Consider the following 19,404-nt stretch of genomic DNA (forward strand, 5'->3'; position numbering starts at 1 on the left):
GTCACTCGAGTCTCAGTCCCTGGGCAGTAGTCGGGGGATAATGACACCTGAGTGCCGAAGAACTGATGCTTTCGAACTGTGGAGAAGACTCTTGACAGTCCCTTGGACAGCAAGGAGATCCAACCAGTCAATCCTAAAGGAAATCAATCCTGAATATTCATTGGAAGGACTGACGCTGACGCTCCACTACTTTGGCCACCTGATGCAAACAGCCGATTCATTGGAAAACAGCCTGAAGCTGGGAAAGACTGAAGGCAGGAGGAGAAGGGGGCAACAGAGGATGAGATGGTTGGATGGCACCACTGATTCAATGGACATGAGTTTGCACAAGCTCCAGGAGATGGTGAAGGACAGGGAAGCCTGGCGTGCTGCAGTCCATGGAGTCGCAAAGAGTTGGACACGACTGAGTCAACAACACCTACCACCCAGGGCTGTGGGACTCCAAAACTTCGGAAACCTAAAAAGAGAAGTTATTAGGAACCATTCACAGGTATCAGGGTGAGGCAGCCCTTCCCAGGTGAGGGATGGGAGAAAGGTTCCCAGCGCCAGGGACGAGGAGAGGGCAGCCTTTCTTGGGATCCGCAGGTTTCTTGGCCCTCTTCACAAGAGGCCATCCCAGGCCTCTTCCTCTTGGTAACGTTGTTCATTCCTTCAGCAGGATGAACAGGCATTAGATGGAGACTGAGGGCCTGCCGGGGGAAATCAGTGCAACCCTGCTGCCACCCTCAGGTTCAGCAAGCCTTGAGGGGACAGGCTTATGATTAAAACAGAACCTGAGGTCGGGACAAGGGGCAGACCCCTTCCATTGAGGGAAGGGAGAGGTGACATTTTAACAGGGCCTGTGAAGTGACTTGAGCTTCCCTGGTGGCTCAGATGGTAAAGAACCTACCTGCAGTGCGGGAGACCCTGGTTGGATCCCTGGATCAGGAAGATCCCCTGGAGAAGGGAATGGCAACCCACTCCAGTATTCTTGACTGGGAAATTCCATGGACAGAGGAGCCTGGTGAGCTACAGTCCATGGGCTCACAGCAGAGCTGGACATGACTGAGTGATTAACAAAGTGACTTAGGTAACTTTGCAAAGAATGAGGGGGGCAAGGGCACTTGAGGTGAGGTGACATCTTGTAATGAGGCCCCCCTCCCCCCCTACCCTGGAGGTGGGCGCAGCCCGTGGGGGTGGCGGGGGGATGAGTGGAGGCGTGTGCTGTGAACACGATGCTTCAGTGGCTGTGAACCGAGTGGCCGATGGAAGGCTGTCAGTGGGGCCGGGGGAGGCCTGAGCTGGGCGCTGGGGGTCCCTGCGGCCCAGCTCTGTGGGCTCAGGCTTCGTGCGCCTGACTCTGTGCATTGCTCTGAGAGCAGTCTTCTCTCCTGCTGCCGAACCCCTCCAGTCTGCCCCGATGTACCAGTACCTGGACAGGAAGATGTTCCGAGAAGCCTACCAGATCGCCTGCCTGGGCGTGACCGACACCGACTGGCGCGAGCTGGCCATGGAGGCCCTGGAAGGACTGGAGTTTGAGACAGCAAAGAAGGTGAGCACCCGTCCGCGTGAGCCGGGCGCTTGTCCTCTCGGGCTCCCTAGCAGAGGCTGAAGCCTGCCCTCCTGGGCTCTGGGCTCAGACTGGCCTGCGCTGGGGCCCCAGCTCAGCCGCCTTCTGACGGCGAGCCTCAGCCGCTCACAGCCTTGCCGAGGCTGCTCACGCGTAAGAGCTGGGTGACCACGGGCCCCCTTCTCACAGACTTGTAGGGACCTGATGCGTGTAAGGCCCGCCACACAGAAGGGGCATCCTCCAGAGTCTGCCGTCAGCCTTGTTAGCTCTCATCCGCGCCCAGCGCCCGGCTAAAGCGTGCCCCTCGTCGGCACTCAGTCAGTGGTGGCTTTTATCATCGGTGCAAGCATCTGCCGGTATTAGGCAGTCTATTACACAGCGCTGTTCTTCTCGGCGCTCCACTAGGTCCATTGGACGAAATGGTTGCGTTCTCTGATTCTGACCCAGTGCCACTCCACACACACCTTCACAGCCTGATTCATGGCCTCTGTTCATGGCGGTGTTGCCTGGCTGAGTCTGTTAAAACTCCAGAAATGCTTGAAGACATTTGCCCCCTTACCACACGGTAGAGAAAGTCCAGCCACGTCTCTGAGATGGGTTTTCATCTGGAACCTGAGGCGGGGGAATGAGTGGCTTCCAGTCATGTCTCCCCCGCTTCCCCCTCCCCTTTTTCTTCCCACAGTCCATGGACCAAATCCTCAGTTAGCCCGTACCCCCAGCTGGCGGGCAGGGGGCTGCAGAAGGGGGTGGTGCCCGCCCTGTGCTAGGCTGAGGCTGCTGCGCCTGGAAAGAGAGTGGACGGAGACCGGGCCGGGACTGGGCAGCCTGGCTGGACACAGTTGTGCCCGCACGGGCTGGCAGACCCCAGGGAACCTCGTCCTCCCACTCCCTCAGCAGGGACGGGAAGAACACCCACCAGCTGACATGCCTGCATGACCTGATGTCCTTAGGCTTCACCCCCGCATTGTAGAAGGGGTTCTAAAACTGCCAGTGGAAAAAAAATAAAATAAAACTGCCAGTGGTTGGCCAAACGCTGGCTGTGATTAAAACAAGTAAGATGATCATGACGTAGTAATTATCTGTATCGGTCTTAGATCTACTAAATGTCTGAAAAGTGGTAACAGAGGAGGGAGGGCTGTTGCAGATTCTTGAGAACTCAGAGGGGAGAGAAGGCAAGTCCGTGGAGGGGTTTCCACCACCACCACATACTCCCCGCCCACTGCCGCCCCCTAGAAACGCCAGGAGGGGTGAAGGATGACACAGGAGTCCTAGATGGTGTTTTGTTTGTTTTTAGCCTGGATTGCAGTGAGAAGTCTTTCAGAGATCATCAGTTCCTTATGCCCAGGAACTAGGCATCAGTTTCTTCCCAAACTCAGCCAACACTGCCTCGCACAATGGTTGTTGTCCAGTCGCTCAGTCGTGTCCGACTCTTTGCGACCCCATGGAATGTAGCCTGCTAGGTTCCTCTGTCTGCGGAATTCTCCAGGCAAGAATACTGGAGTGGGCTGCCATTTTCTTCTCCAGGGGATCTTCCTGACCCAGGGATCAAACCCCCTTGAACCCGCATCTCCTGCGTTGGCAGGTGGGTTCTTTACCCCTGAGCCACCTGGGAAGCCCACTTAAGCAGGGTACCTCAGACTGTTAGGAGCACAGCAGATATGACTGGACAAAAACTAACCTGAAATTCCTCCCCCCACCATCCTGTATCCCCCAAACCCTCCCTGAGAGTAGAGATTATTTATTGTGTGAAGCCCACAGAATTTTAACCATAGACTAGAATTTGATCATTTTAGCCAGATTCCGAACCGCCTGGCTGCAATTTGCTGCTTTGCAAAGTCTCCCAGGCACCTGAGGGCACAGGGTGGGTCCCTGTGATAGGCCAGCGCCTCCACTAGGTGGCGCAGGAGAGCTGCCTTGCCTGCCAGACGGCGGCCTGAGCAGAGCTCCGTTTGTTCCCACGCCTCCCCCTGCTTGAGGTTATCCTGGGGCCTTGTGATTCTGACCGCTCCGACCAGGGCACCCCTGACTCTGCAGGATGTGTCAGGGCTGAAAGAACTCGGAGACAGGTTTCTCACGGTGGCAAGTCCTGGAATCCTAGCCGAGCAGACCTAGAAGGCCCACAGAGGGGACCTGCTACCTTGCCCCCGTCTGGAGAAAGCTGTTGGCAGCCTGGAGGTGGGGCCAGGGCAAGTTCAGGGCCCCCAGCCAGGACTGAGACCCCGAAGGCCCCTGCTTTCCTCTCTGCCTCTTGGCCAGACGTCCCCGTCACGTTGCTTCCAGGAAGCCCGGTCTCGAAGGTGGCTTGTCAGACCTCCTGCGTGGAGATGGGTGCTTTGGGCCATCCACCCCTTTGCTCACGTGATGCCTGCCTGACTCCTTCAGGGGACCGCTCTCTAGGGGTGCCCTCTGTTAGCTTCCTGCCCTTCAGTGCTTTGCTGAGTCCTGCCTTCTGCCACTGCCCATTGCTAGTTAGTGAGTCTACATTCTCCAGGGCGTTCAGTTTGTAACTGTACAGCTCTTGGCTCAGGGAGGGTTCGTGGTCTCTTTCACCTGCCTGCCTCACCTTTTAGAATACAGGCCCCTGAATTGCAGGAGAGAACAAAAGCCAGGTTGTAGCGGTCTCTGGGTCTCCAGCCCCTGACAGGACGCCTGGCCCTGCAGGATGAAAAGATGAAGTCACTCTGTGGTCATCCGTGAGGCAGCTGGAGGCCGGATGACCTGTCCACTTCCCCGGCTTTTTAGGATGGAGGGTGTCATGCAGCTAAGCAGAGAGAGCAGTTGGCAGGGGTGGTTGTTCTAAGGCTGCAGGATCTGCTGCCTCCTGCGGGTGTGTGTCAGCCCGTTTCCCACGGGACGGTGCAGAGGAGCACGCCTGGGAGGACGCTGGCAGCAAAGGCCCATGAAGAGCCTCCGGACAGGTGGGCTGTGCTCCATTGCAGCCCTTGCAGGATCTGAAAGCTGCAAAAGAGGCTTAGCAAACAGCCGTTCTCCTGCAGAAGGCTGCCTCGAATGTTCTAGTAGCCCATGGGTTGAACTCTCTGGCTTTACAGTGAGTCCACGGCAAGCTGCACTGGTCAGGTTTATGTAAGAGTTTGCTTCCAGGGACGAGGAGTGATTCATTGCCTGCCTCCCTCTCCCTTCCAGAAGCCATGTCTGTTCCTCCTCAGCTCTGCGCCGTCCGCTCTCTCAGTGCCGCCCTGTGTGTGCCCTGCAGAAGGCACGGCTGTCTCCCGCACTCCGCCCTGGTCACTAGGGTGGACATGCGGGGTCTCCTCGGTCAGTCCCTGCCCCCACTCCCCCTCTGATGCTGCTGCCTCGGAGGCTCCATGGGCCTGGTCCTCCCTGGTGCATAGAGAATGCGCAAGTCAGCCCCACCACCGACTGCACCGTCCGGGTTTTGTTGACCTGGTCCCAGAGCGAGCCATGCATCCTTTGTGTGGACTAATCCGGGGAGAAAGCCCCATCTCTGTGAGTGGCAGAGCCCTCCCAACGCACGGTGATTAATCAGTGCTCACTTCTCCCCGTTCCCCCTCACCGCCCCCTTACTGGCTCACTTTCTAAAGCTCGACTTCCCGCCCCCAGCCAATCACCCACTTTTGAAGCCCAGAAGGCAGCTGATTTTCTTTCATTTCTTCTCCCCCTGTAGGCCTTCACCAGAGTACAAGACCTCCGGTATTTAGAGCTCATCAACAGCATTGAGGTAAAGGATGAGGTGTTCTTCCTTCTCAGGGCAGTGCACACGCTCCGTTGGTTTCCAGGCGGGCACCTGGAGGCCACGTGGCAGGAGCCCACAGGTGTCCAGGAGAGGGCAGGGCGCCCGCAGAGGGGGCCAGCGCATGGGAGCAAGGAGTCCAGACTGTCCCTTGGGAGCTGGGCGAGCCCAGCGGGTGCCTCGTCTGTCAGAGATCTGGCTTCTTGTCTGGGAAATGGGATGAGACCGACCTTGCAGGGTTGATTAAACAGGGTCTTGGGAGCCGGATTCAGTGCTCACAGTGCCTGTTAGCTCATCACTACCCTCTCTAGGGCTGCACAGCATGCCCGTGGAGGCAGCGTCTCCCAAATGCACACGGTCTGCACCCACCCCCTGGGACGGGCCCTGGGGAGCGGGGGCTGCACCCTCGGAACACTGAACCCTCCCCGTAGCCTGCCCTCCTCATTGGTTCCCGTGGGAGCGGTGGGAGCCCCCAGAGGCTGGTTCCGCCTGCTCCGTTTGCTGGGGGATGGGAGGCTGTTCTCTGTCCCAGTGTCTCTTCATGCTGTCTGTCTGTGAAAAGGTGTACGTATTTCTCCTTCAGAACAGATTTATTGTGAGGCTCTGGGAATGTGAGATACATTTGAATTCACATATGGAAGTTGCGAGGAAACCAGCAAATGTCTCATCCCTCTGGCTCAGTTCAGCGTCCTAAACACCTGTCGTGGGCCAGGCCGCATGCTGAGCCCCATGGGCAGAGAGCCGCGTGGAAGAGGCCTTCGGGAACTCACAGCCGGCCCGGCCTGGTAGTCGTTGCCATTTGTCGAGAGCCTGCTCCGTGCCGCACACATGAGCCACGTGTACACGATTTTACAGCCTCACAACAGCTTCGTGAGGCAGCTGCTCTTCGTATCCCTATTTGAGAAATAAAACTAAGGCTCAGAGAAGCTGTGTCTGCGTCCCCAAGGCAGAAGGCTGGGTTGGAATTCAAGCCAGTTCCGTCTTCCAGGCCCCTGTGGTCCCTAGTCGGGGCCATGTCATCTTCTAAGAAGCTGCTCCCGGAGCTCGCCCCGCACAGCCCCGCCCTCCCCAGCGCATCTTCTGTGTCCTTACCTGCATGGGGCAGGGGGTATTCAGAGTCGTCTACCCACAGCGGCCAGGACTGCTTATGACTAGTAGGGGCCGTGTTTGTAGGTCAACCGGTCTGGATCTAGGAGTCTTAAGACGAGGCCACGGCGCGTAATTTTTTCTCTATGCAGAAGTAACTGGCCTCTGTGAGGACCGACTCTGGCTGTTTATCATGTCTTCCTGAGATCACACGTGCAGTGTCTTCCGACGTGTTCTGAGCCAGGCGGAGTAACCTTGAAAGAACTGTCTCTGGAAATAGAGTAAAGGGCCTTTGAGCGAGGATCCATCTTGCTTGCTCAGAGGCCTCAGTGGCCTTCTAGGCATTCACTATTATTCCAGAGAACCCGGGTTCCTTACCAGGCGCCTCTTGGGTCAGTGAGCTGCTGCTGGGCTGAGAGCAGGCTGGAGAGAGTCTGTCTGCGCAATTCTTACTCGCTAAGCCCACGGAATCGTTTGCTCTGATCCTAGTGAGGTTCTGGGGCCTGCAATGGATTTGGCCTAAATTCCACACCCCGCAAAACCTATTTCTTTATCTCACTGCGAGATTTTAATTTATTTCCTACAATTAGGAGTCAGCTTATTTGGCTGACTAGCGTAAACTATGTATAGTGTGGGTTTGTTTTCCTTTTGGTTTTTATAAATTCTTTTCTGTCAGTGGGAAAGCTTGTTGCCTCCAGCTGTTGTAACTTTCACCAGCTTGTCTAGGAGTTTGATTCGGTGTTGCGTGTTTCTCCTCTGTGGTGCACTTGCTAGAAACCAAGCAAAGGGAAACTGCCGGGGATGAGATACGGGAGCCACTGAGTGTTTACAGGTAGCTTGAGCTGCAGACTAATGGCTGTTCCCTACCACGGCGGGAGGAGGGCCCCGCTTGCTGTCAGCCTCAGTGCTGCTGTGCCTCTGTGTGCATGTGATCGTGTACACATTGATCACGCGTGCAGCGTGGAGCAGGCACTCGACAGGTGTGTCCTTGGGGACGGTCACTGGTTTCCGAAGGCAGGGTTATGTAGGGCAAAGAGCGTCTGAAGTCAGACGCAGTCCATCCCCAGCCCCGTGTGATCCCACCCGCCCCTCTCCTGAGGCTGGGCTCCCGGCATTGTGACCCTGGCTGAGGGGCACCTGGCGCCTGGCGGATGCTCGGCACACAGCGTCGCTCACCTTCGCTTCAGTGGAAGGAACATGAGACTCGTTATCCTCTGCTGTTGCTCTTTTTCTCAGGAGGAAATGCTAAAATACTCTCTCCCTGTCCACCATGATCATGAGTCACAGCCCAGCCAAACCAGGCCTGGGGGTTTGGGAGTTCTTGGAGCTTGGGGGTCCCCAGGAGTGGGCAGCACACCCCATCCTAACCATGCAGTCGCTTCCTTGGAAGGATATGTAAGGAAGCCACCGTGAGGAGTTTCTGTTAAACAAGTTTGCATCTCTTTTGATCTTCCCTCATCTGGGGAAAAAGAAAAAAAAATCTGCTTTTGTTGTCAGGCATTCCCACCAGAAACCGAGATAAGAGACACAGCAGCCCAGGAGCCAAGCGTAGGTTCCAGTAGGAAGGCCCAGGGGCTTAACCTGAAACAGCCACGGCGGACCTTTGTGAAGGGCGCTTCCTGCCACGGCTACGGAGACCATTTCCTGTGCTTCTAATTTTTCCAGGAGCGGAAGAAGCGGGGAGAGACCAACAATGACCTGTTTCTGGCAGATGTGTTTTCCTACCAGGGGAAGTTCCACGAGGCTGCCAAACTGTACAAGAAGAGCGGGCACGAGGACCTCGCGCTTGACATGTACACGGAACTGCGCATGTTCGAGTACGCCAAGGTAACCGCCGCCGCCTCCAGGCTGTCTTCCCAGACGCCACGTGGAACGGACCATGGCCCGCAGCCTCGGAAAGGGTGTGGGCGGGTTGGTCAACAGGCGGACCATCGGCAGCCACTGACCGGGTACAGCTGGCCCACCACCGATGTTTTAGGCTGATGTCACAAGGGGCAGAGCGTGGTGGTTCAGACCTGGTGGACGGTGCGTCCTAACCAGCGGAGTCCCCTTGGTAAGGGTTGGGGGTTCTGTCTCCCACGAGTTCCCTCCAGCCTCTGCCGCTGAGCGTCCATGTCCTCCGGCCCGAGCCGGCTCTGCTGTCGTCACGGGGGCCCGTGTGGTTCACTCCAGCCAAGGCCTCCTGAGTGCCGTCTCCTCTTAGCGCTGGGCTTCGTGCAGGGCATCAGAGGTGCCGTGACAGAGTTCCTGCCCATGTGCAAGCCCACCGCCCCCGTCGCCCGTGTCGGGTGGAGGGCTGACATCCTCTTGCACATGGAGGCCCTGGTAAGCCGAGTCTCCAGGTCTGGGCTGTTAAAGGCACGCAAGGATCTTCCCGGAGCAGCTCCTCATGGCTTGTGTGAGAGCAGGTCCCCCGCGGCGCCCAGACCACCAGGACACCTGCAGGCGGGCCGAGCGCAGGTGAAGAGAGAGTGGGTACCTAGCGCAGCCAGGTCTGCCTGCCCCCGTTTGTCATTCAGTCGCTCAGTCGTGTCCGACTCTTTGCGACCCTACGGACTTTGCAGCATGCCAGGCTTCCCTGTCCTTCACTGTCTCCCGGCGCTTGGTCACGTCCATTGAGTCGGTGATGCCATCCAACCATCTCATCCTCTGTCGCCCCCTTTTCCTCCTGCCTTCTAGCATCAGGGTCTTTTCCAGAGAGTCAGCTTTTCACATCAGGTAGCCAAAATGTTGGAGCTTCAGCTTCAGCATGAAGGTACCCTTGTTACCCTCTTTCCCAGTAACCTCATGGCCTCAGAATGTTCAGTGAGTCATCAGCCACAAGCAGTTAGAGGCTGTTCATGGTAATTATCTAGCAAGTTTAAGATGGAAAGCCCTCCCCATCATCCCCCTGCACTTCTGTTCCTGAGGACGGCTGCGCGCTCTTGTCTTTGGTGCCTCTGTGAGGCCTTGGGTAAACGGCAGTACCTGGGTCGCTGTGATGCAGGACCAGACTTGCTGGTCCTCAGCACCTGGCTGAGGACCGGGCCCCAGCCTGTCTCTTCCTTGATGATTCCTTCATTTCGTCCCTCAGGTCTGGCTGCTTCAGCTGACCCCATTTTGCCCTCTTCAACTTTTGTACCCTCCCCTCCCTCCAAACCCCAGCACACGCTCGTGCTCACACGCACGCACGCACGCACGCACGTACTATGTAACAGTGTGATCACACTGAGAACACCTAACTCAGCGTGTCTCTTTCTGGGGATAATAGCGTTTAAAGCAAGAATTAAAACCTTGAACTAAAGGAGCGAATCCCTGAGGCTAGAATGTGGGCACTGGGATTTGCTAGCCGTGGTGGTTCTTCTGGGCCAGCCGCCCTCACAGAACCTCTGAGAAGTCCCATGGGCAGCCGCGGCATCGAGATGGTGCCTGGCCCTGCTGTCCCGGGAGCGGGCGTGAGGCCTGGCCTCCCTGTGCGTGACCTGGGGAGGCACTTCACTTTGCTCAGTCTCCATCTCCTCGGAGGGTGACCTCGCCCAGCTCAGCTCAGAAAGATTGGGAGAACAAGCAAGGCCAGGCAGGACCACAGCGTGCTTGTCCTTCAGGGCTGCCCCCTGCCCACCCCGCCAGGGACAGAACGCACAGGCTTTGTGAAGGAGCCTGCTCCAGCCCCGCAGCCTGGCTCCAGAAGCTCTGACCTAATTGAAGTCGAGCCTAAATGCTTCCTCTAACAAGATGGCTTTCCAGAGGTTCTTTGGAAAGAACCCCTATCACACTTACGGTGGGCTTCGTGCGCCTAGAGTCTCCCACCCAGAAAGGCAGCCGTTTGCATAGCCCATCTGGTCTGGCTCTCCGTGAAGGTAAATACGCTGGGCATTGTTTTTGGCCTCAGCCTTTGGTAAAATTCCAAGTAGGATCCCGGTAGGTTGGTTCTGTTTCGGCCCCCTCCCCACCCACAGTCTGGGAGCATGTGTACATACACATTATGTCGGGGGGTGCGGGGGGACACAGTGCTTATTAACATGGCATGTTTTTGTTTACTTGAAAATTGCTTCCCAAGATTCAATCTGGTTTTCAGAAAATTTTTAAATTACATTCCCACGTACAAATAAATTGTATGCTTTCTGGGTAAGTGACATGTTTATCTGGTGATAAAGGGGATTATAGTGCTCTTAACTCTCATGTAGTATGTCCTGATCAGAATCACGGAGCGCGAGGGCACTGTTTAGTCTTGCTCGTCACTCAGCACGGCCTCTTTCTGTCCACTCCAGGACAACATCTTTTCCACGGCCCCAGATAACGTGTAAATCAGCGTCATGGAACCAAAGAACCTCTGGAAAGCCATCTTGTTAGAGGAAGCATTTAGACTCAACTTCAATTAGGTCAGAGCTTCTGGAGCCGGGCTGCGGGGCTGGGGCAGGCTCCTTTATGAAGCCTGTGCATTCTGCCCCTGGCTGGGCCGACTAGCCAAGCTGCTGGCTCGGCCGACTAGCCAAGCTCCTGGCTCGACCTTGGCCTCTGACCCTTCTCACCACAGATATACCACAGTCCATGAGCACTGACTCTGGAGGACATTTCTTTTCTCTCAGGATGCCTGTTTTCTCCAGCTGCTCACCCCCTTTAACCAACCCAGTCAGCAGAGCTCTGGCTGTGCTTTGGCATAAAGGGTCAGCACTGTAGCTACCAAGAGTAAAGGCCGTGTCCTTAAGGGCCCAAGCCAGGCGTCTCCGGTTCCGGCGGCCGCCGTCCTAGCCCCCTCCCATCGTGAGCTGCAGCACTGGTGCCTCAGCATCAGGGTTGTGATGCTCCGTCCTCGCCTTAAAAGAATTGCTTGTCTTCGGCCCATCTAATGTGTTATTTTAGAGGCTACCCAATTACCCTGAAAGCAAATGGAAAAAGAAAAGAGAACGCTAATTGTTCGAGTGGGTTTTCAGCGTACATTGACTGTACTTTCCTGACAAGTGAGTGCTAATCAGGGGAAAGGCATGCTTTCTCAGGTTTTGTGAGCTTGCGCAGACTCCGCAGGGCACTTTATTCCCGAGACAAACCGCTGCTGAGGAGGCACGCGGGGCTGCACTCTTAAGCTCTCGCAATTTCTCTTTGTGAAAAGCCCCACCTTTAAAATTGTTAGCACCAAAGCTGCCTCAACTCTGGCGGCCCCCACGCACGTACGTTGGGTAACCGTATCCTGAGAAGAGGTGCTCTTCTGAAGCTGTTTCTCATGAGTCCTCAGGCCAAACCCAGGGAAGCTGGGCATGGCCCCTCAGAGGCCCGTTGTGGTGGAAGGAACACAGGCTCCGGAGCCCCCAGGTCCACCAGCCTCTCCCTCCTTCAAGGGTCTCTGCAAGCCCCTACCCTCTGCCTCAGATCCCCGTGGCCTCCTGTTGTCTCCAGCCCTGCAGACCCAAACTCAGGCCTGGTTTCCGAGCATCCGGTTGAGAGGTGGTTCACCAGAATCCCTTGTGCTGCTTACCAGGCAAACAGCCAGGGCAGAGCCGAGGGGATCATGCCCTGAGTTCAGGCGGCAGAAGGTGAACAGTCAGGAAACAGACATCCTGCGGCGTGGTGGCTGCTGAGGGGCCCTCCAGGAACTCTGGAAGCCATCCCATCTGAGTTCGGGGCACCCCCAGCCTGACTCTGAGGCATTGTGGGGTGGGGAAGGGCGTCATCCTTACTCTGAGTAAAGGTGCCACTAGGTCTGGGTGTCCAAAATTGTGTAAAGTCACACATGCATCAAACTCTGCATGAAGAAGTAAAAAACAAAGTGCCTTGACCACGAGCCTCCTGCACCGTGGAGTTTGTGCACGGCACTCCCGCGAGTCCGGAATGCGTTGTTCAGCTGGAGGACACGTGGCCGTTGGCGGGAAGGGCAGGAAGTGTCGAGAGCTGCCATCCTTCACACTGCCCCAGCCCCTCCCCAGAGCACCTGTGGGGTGGCCCCTGGGCCTGCTCCCCGCTATCCTCCCCCTCCCCACCCCCCTCCCCCCGTCGGCCCCACGGGGCCCAGCCTGCTCCTGCTTCCTGGCCGCTACCAAGCGGGCCCATCCTCACTGCAGCCTCCGGCAGCTCTGACGTCGTGCTGGCAGCAGGAAGTTCTAATCCCAAGTGTTTTTGTTGTGCTTCCTCAGGATTTCCTTGGATCTGAAGACCCCAAAGAAACAAAGATGCTAATCGCGAAACAGGCTGACTGGGCTCGAAACATCAACGAGCCCAAAGCCGCCGTGGAGATGTACATCTCGGCGGGCGAGTACTGCAAGGCCATCGAGATCAGCGGGGACCATGGCTGGGTCGACATGTAGGTTTCCAGTCCCGGCCCCGAGAGGCACGTGGGCAGCGGCGAGTCACGCCCTGTCAGTGCTCGGTTGTGACTGACAAGGGAAAACTGTTCTTCTAAGTATCTGGTCATAGGCGACGGTGACTCGGTTTGGAGGAAATACAGATACAGCAGTTGCTGCCTTTGAGCTGCTCAGCAAGGCCCTGGGGAAGGGGTGGTGGAGGGTGAGGGGGGCCACCCAGGCTTCGGGGCCGCTGTTCCCTGAGCCCCGCCTGAGCCAGCACTGCTCCTTGCGGGCATGTGGTTCCCCAACACCCTCGGTGTCAGTGTCTCCACGCCCCCCTTCAGATGAGGAAACCGGGGTTCGGGGACCGAGTGATCGCACAAGGCCAGCCAACCAGGCAGTCATGGAGCAGGGCCCGTAGCCTGTGTGATGGTCGGCGCTGAAAAGAGCAGGAGCGGTGCCAAGCGCCTCGGGGAAGGAGACAGGCATTCTCCCGGGGGAGCCGGGGGAGCCGGGGGTGGTCTTCGCCTGAAGGGCCTTTGACGACTTGCAAGTGGTGGAGGCACAGGAAGGGGAGGGCGCGCAAGGGGAGGAACAGCACAGACAGGACAAGTGGGCCACCTTGGGATGACGGTCCAGGAGAGGGGCGGGGAGGATGCTGGCAGCGGTAGGGGCATCTGGGCTGGTCTCACGGGGAGGGCCTCAGGGGCCAAACTGAGGTGTTTAGACCTGTCAGCAGGTGGGGAGGACCCTGGTCAGGGCCGTGCTCCCGCCGCAGGTGTAGGATGGAGGGAAAACTGGAAGAAGGGAGACCAGGTGTCCAGTGCAGTGGGCTGTGGGGGCCGTGTGGCGGCGGAGGGAACGAGAGACTTGGGAGAGCTGAACCGCAGGACCCGAGGTGGTGGCGTCAGGGCGGGGCTGAATGGGGAACTGGTGTAGGACTCTGAGCTCTGGCTGGTTGGTCGGCGATGCTGCTGGCGGACGCAGAGAACCGAAGCTCGGGGGCTTCTGGTGGAGCCGCTGGACAGAGGGTGGGCTCAGTCTCAGGACCCTTTTAGGGCGGGGCGCCCTCTCTCCTCCCACCGTCAGGAGTGGGCTTCATGCTAACACGTGTGTGTGTGTCTGTGCACTCGTAGACTCGGGCAGGCTGCAGCTAGCAGAGGAAAAGCAGTGTGGGAGTGGCTCCTGAGGTCTGCTCGGCCCGCGCCCTGAGGGCTGTCGGTCGCCCTGGAGACCACTCTGTGGTCCGTGGCTCGCAGTGGCCCGGGACCCAGAGGGAGAGGGGCTGGTTGACGACTAAGTCACGTGGTGGGTGTGGCCCCTCGTAGTGGGTCCTCCTGCACCGCCCCATCGTCCTCTTGTCCCAGAATAGTTTCTTGAAGACAGAGGTGCAGAGTTCGCCTACCCCTCCGCCCCCACCAGGTTTTTCTTTCCATGGAAAGGGGTGGGGCAGGAGAGAGCCAGGCAGGTTTAGGGCCCCCACTCACTCTAGTTTTTCATATCACCGTCATTTGCAGCTGATACGTATCACGTTACCCCAGGGGTGCTCACAGCGTTCAGAAGAGAGACATCAAGCACACTCTGTCCTTTCTCCCGGGACATTAGGTTTCACGGGTGGGGCGGGGGCGGGGGCGGGGGCTCCCAAGGGGTTGCCTGCACCACCTTTCCCTAAAAATGTGTCCTGTCTCTACTGAGAAGTGATATTTTTAGAGCCATTATTCTTCTCAGTACGATTGACAAGCCTCCCTGAGCTTGCCGATTTCTGAGATGTCTCTGTTAACAGCTGCTTCCCCATCCTTTCTCACAAAGAGCGAGCTGGGTAGATAGAACCCCCTCCCCTGGGAGAGCCGCTTTGGCTCCAAAGCCCGGCCTCTCCGGAGGGAAGAAGTGCTTTCCACGCAGCCCCCTGTGCCCACGAGCCGTGGCGGGGCCGGGTGAACCAGTGGTCCTGTGGCACCCTCCGCCCCAGCCCTGGCCCGGTCAGCACTGTGGCCAGGAGAAGAGGTGCAGATCGCCACAGGCTCTCCTCCCAGAGCGCAGAGCATTAGCGCACTGGCCCTTCCTCCAGCAGTCTATCCCCGAAGGCTGCTCCCACCCCGCCTCTGCTCCCCTGTGAGAATTCCTCTAATGGTGCTGGAGAGGGCACTCGGCCCCTTCCCGGCTGCAGACGCCGGCCTCTGGTGTCCTCATCTGTGAAATGGGAATAACAGTACCGCTCCCCCCGAGGGCAGAGACAATCCAGTGAGATCACACGTGGGAAGGCTCATGGCACTGAGCCGACGCGCGTAGATGAGCAGCAGATGTTGGCTACTCCCCCCAGAGCTTGCTGGACAGGGTCGTAACTCCCAGGAAAGACACATGAAGTGAGGGACAGAGTGTCCTTCACCAGGCGGCCTTTCTGGGTAAAGTCCCTCAGTGAGTAACCTCGCATCATGTGCCGGGGCCAAGGCACCATACTGAGCGTGGGCGGAGTCGGGGGGCGGTCAGCACGGTGAGCCGCCCTTGGAGAGACCCAGACGCCACGGGGCTTCCCCCACCAGCCGCCTCCCCAGAGTCCACCACCTCCCCGTGCTCTCGCCGCTCCAGGCTCATTGACATTGCCCGCAAGCTGGACAAGGCCGAGCGGGAGCCGCTGCTGATGTGCGCCCACTTCTTCAAGAAGCTGGATAACCCTGGCTACGCCGCTGAGACCTACCTGAAGATTGGTGACCTCAAGTCCTTGGTTCAGCTGCACGTGGAGACCCAGCGCTGGGACGAGGTGAGCGCCAAGGCCCTCCCTGAGCCCTGGGACACGGGGACTTGGGGGGCGGTTCACACGGAGAGCAGCTGCCCTCGACGTGAGCACTGGCCTGAGGGTCAGCAGACCCGCCCGCGAGTTCTCTGAGCCCCGAGTGTTCTGGAGGGCCTCTCCGTGCTCACTTTCTACCTTCGCTCATTCGTTCATTCAGGAAACCCTCACGGCCTGCTGGCTCTGTGAGGGACGGGAGGGATGCCAGAGTTAATGTGACAGCCCCCGCTGCTTGCCGTTGGTCCTGGCTGATGTGTTGCCAACACGGAGGCCACACCTCTGTGACATTTAAACCCTGCTTGGTGGCATTTTTCTGCCAAATTGTGGCAGAAAATGTCAGCCATACTTTCCAGGTGCAGGCTGCCAGAGCCCTTACGGGGCCCTCGCCCTCTCCCCTGACTCCTCTGTCCTGAAGCCTGGTAAGAATTAGCCAGGCCAGCAGGAGAGACTGCTGCAGGGGGCTGGTGGAGCCACCGCCATGCTCCCCCTCTGTGGCTTGACTCCCACCCTCTGGCTCCCTGGCTCCCCATGCCCTGGATTGAAATCCATCTTCAGGGGGCTCCGAGCTGTGCCCACCTGCTGTGGTCTGGTCTGCAGGGCCATTGCGAGGCCTTTGCTGGTAAGAGCCGTCTGACTTGTCTCCCCTCTCAGTGGCTCTGTTTGCTGAGGTGACAAGGTCACTGATGAAAGAGCATGGGGCCAAAGACAGAGGCAATCATGGCGTCTCAAGAGGCGTTTATCAGCTTTCTCAAGCAGCAGAAATGAGCGCATCAGGCAGGCTTTCTCCCCGTCACCAAATACTGGCCCCCGTGACTCATTTCTGGTTCTCCTGGCCCGACAGGTGGTTCTGGGGCTCAGACGAAGCAGGCAGCGGGTGCCATGCAGCACCACATCCACAGTCATCTCTGACAGCTAATAAGCAGCAGTGATGATAATGTCAATTCTGTTTCCTTAGGTGTCGCCTGCAATTAAAAGAAATCTGTTTGCTGCGCTACGGGAGCCCACGCAAAGCCTCAAAATAAAATGTTTCCGATTCTGTGCCGCTTCTGTGGTCCAGAAACAGACTGTGTTGTTATTGAATCCAGTCGCTTGCATATTGCTGTTAATTGCCTTTTGTTTTCAAAAAGCTGATTTGTTTTTGCGTTTCTGGGGGAGTGGTGGCGGGGGGGGAGGCACTCCCCCTTTCTGAGTTGTCAGGCCGGCAAAATATGACATCCCTAATGGATTCAGCCAAGCGCCGTGCTTTCACGGGGGCGGCGGGGGCCGGGTTCTGAAGCCTGCATTCGCTCCTTCCCTTAGGCCTTCGCCTTGGGTGAGAAGCACCCCGAGTTTAAGGATGACATCTACGTGCCCTATGCTCAGTGGCTCGCAGAGAATGATCGTTTTGAGGAAGCCCAGAAAGGTAGGCCCCACAGCCTGGCACCGCGCAGAAGGGGCGGGAGAAAGCGCTGGCCACGCCCATGTCCGGGAGCTGCCCAGCCCTCCCACCACAGCCCTAAGAGTGATAGCTCCCTCCCACGGGTGTGGTGGGCCGGGTGGTGGAGACCGTGGGGCCGTGGGAAGGAGATGGGCTTCGAGTGGGATGCTCTCGGGCCTACCACCCACGGTCGAGTCCCAGGACCTCCGGCAGGTCCCATCACCTCTCTGAACAAAGTGCTCTCCGCGTCATCCCGTGTTACCCTCACAGCGGGCCCGTGACGTAGGTACCATTTTATAGATGAGAAAACTGAGGTTGGAGGAGGTAGAGGATTTGTCTGAAGTCCCACAGCAGGGGGTGGCACAGAGGGAATTTGAGGCGGGGCACGATGGGGCAAGGATGGAACAAGAGCCCTCCCATACAGTGGGTGAGGCCACTTTTCCTCACCCAGAAGAGAACCTGGGCTCTGTCTCTGGCTCAGGGAAACCGGGTGTCCTCTGCTCCTCAGCGCGCCCACTGGGAAAACAGCTGCATACGGGAGCGGAAGGACGTCTAGAGCTTTAACTGGCAATAGTTTCAAACATGACGGCCTTCTCTGCGTCAGGCACTGATTGGGCGCCTAACCACATAAGCCTGCATCTCGCCTGCAGCCCTGGAGAGACGCAGAGGCTGATGGTGCCCTGCAGAGTCCCAAAGCCACAAACGGGAGAGCCGGCTTCAGAGCATGGTCTGCCTGTCTGGGAGCCTGGTTCTCTGGACTCGGGTTTGCAGCCTCTCTGGGCAGGGCTCCAACTGGGCGTGTCATCTTCCATAGCATCCCATTTGCACTTCTCTGTGGGAGCAGTGGCCGCCTCTGCACACATTTCGGGGTGTCTCCCTGTGGAGCTCCTCAGCCGAAAGGCCCCGTGGCAGGACAGCGTGTTCTCCACGGCTTCCGCGCTTCCAGAGCGCCCAGGTGCTGAAGTATGTGCATGTTTGGGCAAAACACGTCAACCTACCCATCTGTCTGCGTCTACCCATCCAAGAATCCATCGCCATAGTAACTTGGTGCTCAGACAAGAGATTGGAGATGAGAATGGAACAAAGGCCAGAACTTTTCCTTCCCGATCATGGGAGGCTTGGATCATCCGAGTGCCCACGTGTGGGCAAGTGTCACAGCTAGGAGGGCCTCCCCAGGCGCCCCCAACACCCCGAGGCTCTGGCCACATAGTTGGGAGTCTAGAAATTTCTGTGAAGTGGATGGAAGAATGGTTGAGAAATTTTTTGCTGGTTTTTACAAATGTTTGGTTGCTAGAACCAAGCCAGATTTTCCAAGGTGGTCATCCAAAAGCCCTCAGTTGAAGACCGACCATGTACTTGCGTTGGGCTCGGTTCTGTGACCTTGGGGGTGCCAGCTTACCTCCACCTCATGGCCCATGTCATAAAGTCTGTGTAGGTGTGCAGTGATGATGCAGTGAGGGAACTGGCAACAAAAGCCCTGAGCCCGTCACTGTGTCACCTGGGGAGTGGCCAAGCTTTGTCCTGTGATGGGGCGGGGCACGCAGCAGGTGGCGCTTCCGCCCTCAAACTTTGCCCCGCGGCGTGGCCCTCAGCTTTCCCTGCCTCCCATGCCTTCCCAAAGTGGGTTGCCTTTTCCCAGCCCCCAAAGGAGTACATACCTCACTGTACTTTTTCAGGATGTAGCCTCGGTTATTTATAGCCTTCGGCCTGAAAGGCGCATCCCGGCAACGTGGGGCTGCAGCTGCTCCGATGAGTGTCCTACTTCTGCAGCACACCCCACCCTAACCCCTGCGAGCCCCACAGAACCCCCCCCAACTCCCCCCGACGGGGCGTGCTCTTGTGCCCCCGCAGCGTTCCACAAGGCCGGGCGGCAGGGCGAGGCGGTCCGGGTGCTGGAGCAGCTCACTCACAATGCCGTGGTCGAGAGCAGGTTTAGTGACGCCGCCTATTATTACTGGATGCTCTCCATGCAGTGCCTCGATATAGCTCAAGGTAAGCAAGCATCAGCCGGGCCCCTTGTTTTCCCCGGCCCTGCTCTGGCACCAAGATAAACATCGGAAGAGCTGGGAGGCTTTAATTAAAGCCCTGGGCTTGTTTATTGGGTGTATTGTCCATAACCCTGTCTTGCAGCAGTGTAATCTCACGTGGCATCTCTTCCCAGTTTGCCCATCAGCTTCAGGATGGTATGAGGGCCATGCTGGGGTTACGGTTGGGAGGTCTGGGCCTGCGTTGCTAATTCAGAACATGTCTCTCCCCGGCTACCTGGGAGCCCATAACTGGAGCTGGCTGAGCACTGGCTTAAAAAAAAAAAAATTGAATTAAATGAAAAGGTGAAGAAGAAATCACTTTTTAGGTGCATACTCCGGATTCTCACTCATCCCAGGCGGGATAGAGGATAGTTTTGGTGTTGATTTCCTTCACGAGACTTCCCGTGATGCGCCGTGGGCCTTCTGGAAGCAGACGGGGCAGGGAGATGCTGTCCCCCTGGCCAAGGCCCGCCTTGGGGGGTGGATGCTGGCATGGGAGCCGCCAGGGGACTTGTGACAAAGCACAGTCCTTCCCCAGCACTGCCCACCGTCTGTGAAGCAGGGGTGA

The 19,404-nt window shown here is 57.7% G+C and overlaps 1 protein-coding gene across 3 annotated transcripts in view; it reads left to right on the forward strand.

Moving 5' to 3' along the window:
* Positions 1–19,404, forward strand: part of IFT122 (intraflagellar transport 122) — a 66,364-nt gene that overhangs the window by 37,814 nt on the left and 9,146 nt on the right. For 2 of the 3 annotated variants that reach the window (XM_040246739.1, XM_040246741.1), the window contains 7 exons: positions 1,391–1,531; positions 5,196–5,249; positions 8,013–8,174; positions 12,455–12,621; positions 15,191–15,362; positions 16,692–16,794; positions 18,661–18,801. In XM_040246739.1, coding sequence (XP_040102673.1) covers positions 1,391–1,531; positions 5,196–5,249; positions 8,013–8,174; positions 12,455–12,621; positions 15,191–15,362; positions 16,692–16,794; positions 18,661–18,801 — 940 coding nt within the window. Of the gene's footprint in view, positions 1–1,390; positions 1,532–5,195; positions 5,250–8,012; positions 8,175–12,454; positions 12,622–15,190; positions 15,363–16,691; positions 16,795–17,623; positions 18,461–18,660; positions 18,802–19,404 lie in introns of those variants that run through there. The other variant, XM_040246740.1, reaches the window with a different exon arrangement.

Source organism: Oryx dammah, unplaced genomic scaffold, assembly GCF_014754425.2.
Source record: "Oryx dammah isolate SB20612 unplaced genomic scaffold, SCBI_Odam_1.1 HiC_scaffold_9, whole genome shotgun sequence".
NCBI lineage: Eukaryota > Metazoa > Chordata > Mammalia > Artiodactyla > Bovidae > Oryx > Oryx dammah.